Raw genomic sequence first — 8,097 nt, 5'->3', positions numbered from 1 at the left:
AGCTGGAGCAACTTTGTCGCCTCAGGAATAGTTTCAATGAGATCCTGCTGGGCCAAAAAGCTGAGAAGCTCTCCAGGAGATTTACATCCATCCCTCACCTTTTGTGAGCTATACAGTCCGGTGTTAGTCTTCCTTTAGTTATTATCTCCTGCTTCGACTGAAAGTCCAGTTTAGAAAATTCTTTCAATTTAGATATGTAATCCTCCATTCTCAAGGCCAAGCAACACGACAAAATGACTGGATGGTTGAACTTAACTTGCTAACTGTTTACTAGCTTGCTGTTACTAATTCTATTATTCTGCAGCCGAGGAGTTGCAAGAAGAATCTCTGGAATCCAGCGCCCCCTGTCATGAGGCAGGAGAACTGTGTGCCTCACCTATGCACAGTTTGGATAAAAATAAACACTGTACTACATTGTTTATAATGTAAGGTGACTCTACATTATATACACCAGCTAAACTGTAGAAATGTAGTTCATATACTAAAAGTTTTTGAACACTTTAATAGCGATATGCAGAGGGACAGCAATGCAGTCTCACTACAGAGTTGCTACGCAGTTAGCACACTGATTGCGCAATCCATGGTGAGGCTGAGCCGGCTGCTGCCTCACCGCTCGTCTCTACTTAGTATTTAAACGGTAAATTTGAAAATTCTGCGATTTTGAAAAAAAAATAAATGGTGAAGTTAAATGGAAAAGAACTTTAAAGTACAAATCACTAAATAAATATAACTGTTTAATTTATTTTTTCATTTGATATTCCCATAATGACAGGTGAGGCACAGCCTCACCTGCCTCCCCTGACTGCACGTCACTGATATATATATCCATCCATCCATCTTCTGCCGCTTATCCGGGGTCGGGTCGCGGGGGCAGCAGCTTCAGTAGGGAAGCCCAGACTTTCCTCTCCCCAGCCACTTCTTCGAGCTCGGTGGAGGAGATGACGGATGACCGAGCTTCTCACCTTCTCTCTAAGGGAGAGCCCGGACACCCTACGGAGAAAGCTCATTTTGGCCGCTTGCATCCGGGATCTCGTTCTTTCGGACACAACCCATAGCTCGTGACCATAGATGAGGGATGGGATGGAGATCGACCGCTATAAAGACAGCGAATATCGCATCGATTTCATTCTATATCATGTTGATCTAATTTAGCCTTTCCACTGCAGTCATTAAAAAAATAAATAAATTATTTTTTTTCATGAACTAACACTAGAGGGCCACAGCGACTTGATTTTACCGATGAATGGTTTGAGGTCCAGTTATCCGGTTCTGGTTGTTGAGCAGCGGTGGCAACAAAAAGCTACTTTTGTGCTAAATTCTATTGAATTGAAAGAAAATTGAAGAAACATGATTATACTGTATATTTGTAAACGAGTGGCAGATAAAATGTTTCATGTGAAACAAAAATGGCGTTGGGAATATCCTTTTTTTTAATGACAAAATTGGATGAAACAAAGAGCAACTGAAGATGACGGCTTTGAAGGTCTGGAAAGTGTCTTTAAAAATACAAAATATAAAAACAGTCACCGCCCAAAATAACCCCACACCTACAATAATTATACATAGATTAGAATTTCCCGGATAACTTCACACATATTTGACTGTTGATTTTTTTTAGATGAGCAAAGTGAGGAACTCACCTTTTATTAGGAAATCATAATGAACTGCAAAACAGAGTCGACATCCCGTTGTTTCCCATCACCACAAGTCACGTATGCTGAAACAGGAGAGAGTGGGATGGTAGCCTCCCTACAAAAAGACTCTTTCCAATTTGCAGATTGGCTATGAAAGTGGTCCAAAATCGTATTTCTTTTTTTTCAAGGGGGTCCCAAATCCCTGGAAGTCAGCACATCTGCTCACAGTTACAATGAAGAACACTTGGTCGCTTCAGTGTTCATGATGGCTTGGTACTCCCTCTGGTGTTCAACAAGGGACAGGAACACTTGATATTTTCTTTGGTAAAATCTGCAAGAGGTTGGATTTATCCGATGTTTATCATTCAAAGTCATTGCGTTGCTGTCGGGTAACCTTTGGGACTCGTACGGCAAAGTCATGAAGACGTCAACATTTCATCTCACCTTTGAAGACTGATGTCGGGCTCTACGACTTTTCCCACTTTAGCCATTTTTGCCATCGCCTCCTAAAAATAAATGTTCACCATCATGTCTTATTTTTAGTGTATCTCCTTAAAGGACAACCAACACCATTTTTTTGTTTTCTAACTGACATCAGAAAAACATTTTATAGCATCTAAAATACCCAAAACACGCAGGCTGATTGAGTTCTGGTGCACCTGTATCGTCCCATGATCATGCGACGCACACGCTCCAAGAATCGCCGCTCCCACTAAGACAGCCTCGGTCTGTTCAGGCAGCACCACAGGCAACCCTTAAAGTAAGCAAACTGATTAGGCAACAGCATCGTTTGAACCGCCCCCCTTACTCAATTTTTGTTTGAGCAAGTTGATCTTTTTCGACAATTCAGACAATCAACGCGGAGGTTTCTGCCGTTTGTACTTTTGTACCTGTTGCATTTGCATGAGTTTGCACAAAAAGGCTGTTCTTGCTCAACCCTCCACATAAGAAGATGGTTTTGATGTCATGGCCGGCTTCTTTCATGGCCTCCAATATATGTCGCGTACCCAGCTGAAATCGGAGTAGAATCCAATGAGTGAATCGAATATCCAAAATAGATTTAAAAAGTCATTATAAAATGGAGTGAACTGACCGCCAGGGCTTGTATGGTGGCTAAGTACAGCAAAGCTAAATCATCCAGCGTTTGCGAAAGCGACAGTCCCACGACCTGTAAGAGAAGCGTGAGAAATTGAATTCAGTGGCTTGGTGATTATGATCGAACAACAGAGGAGGAAATCCAATGTAGGCTGTACGTCTTTGTGGTCGCTAGAATGGATGTCGTCGGTCATTCGAGCCATTGTGAAATGTGTACTGGTCGATCACTAGCATTAGCTAATTGAAAAAAGGCAAAAGAAGGGGTGGTGTGTCTTTTACTCTTGCTTGTTGTTTTTGTCACAGCAAGGGTGTTTTCAAAAGCGATATCACAATATTTACAGCAAGTTCCGCGGCGTCTATAGACAGAAACATTTAGCCCGAGAGTTAGCTTCGACTCACCATGCCCTTCAGGGTGGGGTCAGCCAAGGGCGACCTGTTTCCATGAAAATCCGGCCACATGTGAAGACTTGAGCCCAGCAAGTCGATAGCAGAACACGAAGAAGACATTTCACGTAGGTGGCTGTTCAGGTAACCATAGAAACTGTCGTCTGGGCTACGATGAGCGAGAAAATCAAGTAAAACACATCTGTGAAAATTCATCCTTTTACGGAATGAGTCAATGTTGGGGGGGAATATTGAATCTTGACTCAAATGATCGTCCATTGGTGTGAATATGGATGTGAATGGCCTCTGTCTCAACCTTCAAAAGTTTTGGTCATGTCTCGAGAAAGTCTTAAATGTAGCCACATGAGCATTAGCATTTGTCTCATCATTCAAGGCAACTCATCACCACAAAGTAGCTAGTCATGGCAACCTTCTCATTCGTACGCAACCATCTTCACAAATCAATTCTTACTTAATTATCATATAAGTTTGCGTTGGCGAATGGAGGATGAAGCTCCAAATCCCGAATGCGACAAACTAACCTTTGCCGCGCCTTTTCCTGGAGCTGCGCGGAAGCGGCGTGACCCTTCACCACGTGGTCAATCTGGAAGAGGAAAGACACCGTGACACAGAAAGGTTATGCGTGGGCAACGTTGCAGGATCCTTTTCAGATGCATGCAAGGACCACGTCGGCAGAATGCACTGACCAGACGTCCCGTGACACTCTGTCCTCCCTCGTTAAGCCACATGTCGGGGACCATGGCGGACAGGCAGGGACCCCACACCCCTGGCACGAACAGCGGCTGCTCATTGATCTGGTGAGAGGTAAAGTCAATCACTATTGACTAAATATAAATCCATGACTAAGAGATACAGATAGCTATGGGTAGGTAGGTATGTAGATAGATAAGCAGGTACTCTGCTAGCTTCGTACCTATCTATATTTATAGGTAGGTAGTGAGGTAGGTACTCAGCTAGCTTCGTACCTACCTACATTTCGAAGGTAGGTAGGTAGGCAGATAGTTAGCTAGCTGATTACCTAGCTAGATAACTTAGTTAGATACCTAGCTGGCTACCTAGTTAGCTAACTACTCAACTACCCACCTATCTACCGAGCTAACTATCCGGTGAACTACATCTCGAGGTAGATAGGTAGTTAGCTAGCTGACTACCTAGCTACCTACCTACCAACCTAGCTAACTATTCGGCTCACTACATCTCTAGGTAGGTAGTTAGCTAGCTAGCTGACAATCTAGCTAGCTACATAGCCACCTAGCTAACTATCCAGCTACCTACATCTCGAGGTAGATGGGTTGGGCAGATGGATGGATGGATGGATGGATGGATGGATGGATGGATGGATGGATGGATGGAAATGCGGCCAGCCAGCCAGATAGACAGATCGATAGATAGTATATATTTTTTAAATTATACAGTGAACATAAGCGGGTACCACTCACTGCCATGTGACAAGACGACGTCCCACAGATCATGGCCATCCGTGTTGTGATTGGATGGCCCTCACAAGGCAGATGTAAACCTTTCACATCTGCGCCGATCACACCTGGAGAATCACAGCAAATGTCGCCGCTTTATATTCTCGTCTACTCAAAGACAGAAAAAAGATGGCAGCAAGGAGAAAACATGCTTGGCATGCGGTACCGACGCCTCCCGCGTGTGCATCAATGAGCGAAGCCCCCACCGCCGTCCCTGGATCCAAACCCAAATCTGCCGCGGCTTCCAGAGTCAGACCATCCCCGAGAGGACTACCAGGTGAACAAGTCGCATTGCCTGGAACACAATAATGAATAATTACATAGTAAATCAAGCTGTAGTCAAATTATATATTTTTTAAAGTGACCTATTTTGCCAAAGTTGTTTTCAGTGAGATCCTCCAGTCCTATTGAAGTCCAAAAACTGGCATCCCATCCTTCTGGGGGGCAATACGTCCATTTACAAACCAGAGTGCAAAGGGATCTGTAGAAGGTAGAATTAGCATCTGCATTTTTATCCAACAAGCTGAGATTAAATAAATATAAATCAAATTATATATACAAAGCATTTTGGTTCATGGTTATGCATTGATAAATTTTGACCATCTGATAAACGGCCAAGAAACCATTGTAATGGTAAATGTTATTAAATGATGATTGTCTCTCATCAATTTCTGTGAACATCTACTTTAGGTCCCTTTAAAAGTACCAGAATTTCCCCAATGGAGCCCTCAGAAATGTTTCGTCATATTATTTTCATTCAGTTCTATCATAAATATATCTATGCAAAAGATACAAATTATTATTGCGAATTGACAAACCTGGTCAATGAGGCGGTGGCCTTCCATGAAAGAAAGTCTGGAAGATCAAAAAAGTGGGCAGCTTGGTTCCAGCAGCTTTGCTTTAGGTTCTGCAGGAGTAGGAAAAAAATTTTATACTGTACAGTGATACCTCAGTTTACGAACGCTTTTGCTCACAAACTTTTTGCCTTACAAACATTAAATTCACGAGAATATAATCTTGGCATACGTACTAGTTTTCGGCGGACGAACCAAACCACACAGCGCCACGGTGGCTGGCGGACTAGTTTTCCACAAGCACTTTCTTTGAGTGCAGATGTGGTTTGCTATCGAATGGAGTACATTTGCTATTATGGGACCGAAAAAGACCCCACCACAGGCTACTGTTAAGCCGAAGAGGAGACAAGAGAAAATTATGGTCGAGCAGGAGGAGATCATCGAAAAACACGAACGAGGTGTGAATTTGTGTGACTTGGCGTCCCAGTACCAGTACGCTAAGTTGGCCATTGCTACGTGTGCCTAAGGGGTTTTCTGTGTTGTCTAAGCAACAGTCTCAGGCAATAGAAGAGGTTGAAAAACTTCTGTTGATTTGGATTAACGAATAGCAGCTAGCAGGGGATATTGTGAGTGAGGGTATTATTGCCGAGAAAGCACGGCAACTTCACTCGGATATCATCAAGAGGCAACTACATTAAGGACCATCACAAAGGTAAATAAAACAACTTTATGATACTGTACAATTTATTTCTTTAATTACAATACAATAGCACATTTATTATACATAAATTAGATTTTGTGTAGTTTTAAGGCTTATTTAGTAGAAAATTATGTATTATGGGGACCTGTAAATGCATTATTCTCATTTTTAATGGTTTCTTATGGGAAATTAATGTTTGGCAGACGAACGTTTCGCCTTACGCACGCTTTCAGGGAACCAATTAAGTTCGTAACTGAGGTATCACTGTATATTCATATATAAATATACAAAATTAACTGTAACATGTCCTGAAGAATTTTGAATGGCACTTATCATTTTTGTCTTTGTTACAGCTTCAGCTGTTGTTAAAGCACTATATAAATCAATATGTATTGTATGGTATTATTATAATATTTGCACCAAGAAAAAAATGGTCATATAGGAAATGGGAAGGGGGAAAAAATCATTACACCAATCTCACCTCTCACCTCTTTGAGCCAGAGTAGTTTAGGTGGTTGCATTTCTGGTGACATAACCCCTCCAACCCGACTCAGCACGATGTGTCCGGTGCTTGTGATACGAGCAGCCTGCTCAGCAGCACGATGGTCCATCCACATCACCACATTTTTCTGATTATTTCCTGGATAATAACAAAAGGCTGTCATGGCATACATTCGTCGCGAAATGTTGAAAGTCATCAGGGCGAAAAAGACAGGTTTACCTACCGTCATGATTGACTGCTACGGGATGAAAGTTTTGGTCCAACACCACAAGGGAACAGGTAGCGTCAAAACCGATCCCTCTCACCTGTTTTTTGTTCACTCCTCGTGTCACTTCCTGACACACACACATACGCAAAACCAAACTTTTCAACAAAGACAGTGACTATTTTCGAAATTAATTAATTTCAAATTATTGATAGGAAATCTATTTAATTATTTGGACATTTTATCATTTCACGTGTTATTAAATTTCTGACACCTGTTCTCATCCTCGAGTGCATCATGAAATAACAAGCCATTGTATCTCACGACCGCTTTACTCGGTAATTGCTCATCTAGGTGGCGCTATTTCACATCTCCTGCTTCGTCGTGCACGTGGAGCTCGCTCCTTACCTTAACAACAGCGCAACATTTGTCCCATATCTCAGAAGAAGACTGCACATAATGGTCACTGTGAGGTTCCCAGATGCTGACGGGTTCCTGGGCAACGATCTTCAAATGACCTTCTCTGGTCACAAGTGCAGCCCTCACACTGGCAGTGCCCACGTCGACTCCGACATAGAAGACTTCAGCCATGAGGGAGGACAGCGCAGCGCAGCGCCTGGTGGCCCGGCAAATTGTTTCAAACCCCGATTCAACCGCCGTGTTCAATATTTGAGTAGAAAAATGTCGAGAAGACCCAAATGTTATATTCCTATGTAGCATATGCATGAAACGAGTGCGTTCGGCACAGCAGCGACAGTCACAGATTAGGTGCACGAAATTGTATTTTTTTTTTTTCAGTTATTCATCGGACACGTTTCTGAACTCACCTGGTGGCCCAAAAGTTTGAAATGTGATTTTTGTTTTTTTTGTTTTTTCGCCCTTTGGATCCGGAAGAAAAAGGCTCCCTCGAACTACGGAGCAGGAAAGAGACCAAAAAGCCTTTTTTGTTTCAGGCGCTCATAATTCCCTATTTTTACAGATATGCCAAATCAGTACATTGGAAAAGTAAATCTTCTTCAGTGTTGATAAAATTAACATAACCGAGTGCTGTCGTCAATTTTCTTGTAACGTTAAGTGATATTAATGACTGCGTAATAGTGTATGTTGAGAGGATAATTAGTAAATTTACACTTTCGTATACGCTGTACACTTTACATTGTAACAACTTCAAAAGGATGTACTTATTTTTGTTCTCTGGTTGAATCAGATCATCCTGCGCAATTGTTTCGAAATATGTCATTTGGGTGACACAAATTGATGATGTTTTTGTTTGGGGGGGGGGGGGGG

At 42.3% G+C, this 8,097-nt stretch overlaps 1 protein-coding gene across 7 annotated transcripts; it reads right to left on the bottom strand.

The window, feature by feature from the left end:
* Positions 1-1,407: 1,407 nt before the first annotated feature.
* fggy (FGGY carbohydrate kinase domain containing) lies at positions 1,408-8,071 on the bottom strand. Of its 7 annotated transcripts, none has more exons than XR_016116422.1 (17): positions 7,219-8,071; positions 6,829-6,940; positions 6,592-6,743; positions 5,428-5,516; positions 4,975-5,090; positions 4,776-4,904; positions 4,574-4,677; positions 3,821-3,928; positions 3,656-3,717; positions 3,129-3,282; positions 2,728-2,802; positions 2,525-2,645; positions 2,294-2,388; positions 2,079-2,140; positions 1,861-1,965; positions 1,641-1,717; positions 1,408-1,547 (listed from the first exon to the last, which is right to left on the bottom strand). XR_016116422.1 is itself a non-coding variant. In XM_089008072.1 (16 exons), the coding sequence occupies exons 1-15, from the start codon at positions 7,534-7,536 to the stop codon at positions 1,863-1,865; spliced, it is 1,800 nt and encodes a 599-aa protein (XP_088864198.1). In that variant the 5' UTR covers positions 7,537-8,071; the 3' UTR covers positions 1,408-1,717; positions 1,861-1,862. The 7 variants fall into 7 exon arrangements, 3 of the variants coding, with proteins under 3 accessions (XP_088864198.1, XP_088864199.1, XP_088864197.1); XR_016116423.1 differs by having other exon boundaries at positions 1,408-1,496; XR_016116420.1 differs by having other exon boundaries at positions 1,641-1,965; positions 7,219-8,070.
* Between the last annotated feature and the right edge of the window lie 26 nt (positions 8,072-8,097).

This window comes from Hippocampus bargibanti, linkage group LG11, assembly GCF_051943395.1.
Source record: "Hippocampus bargibanti isolate YZ-2025 linkage group LG11, ASM5194339v1, whole genome shotgun sequence".
In the NCBI taxonomy this organism is placed as follows: domain Eukaryota; kingdom Metazoa; phylum Chordata; class Actinopteri; order Syngnathiformes; family Syngnathidae; genus Hippocampus; species Hippocampus bargibanti.
This window is presented reverse-complemented; position numbering and strand designations above follow the sequence as displayed.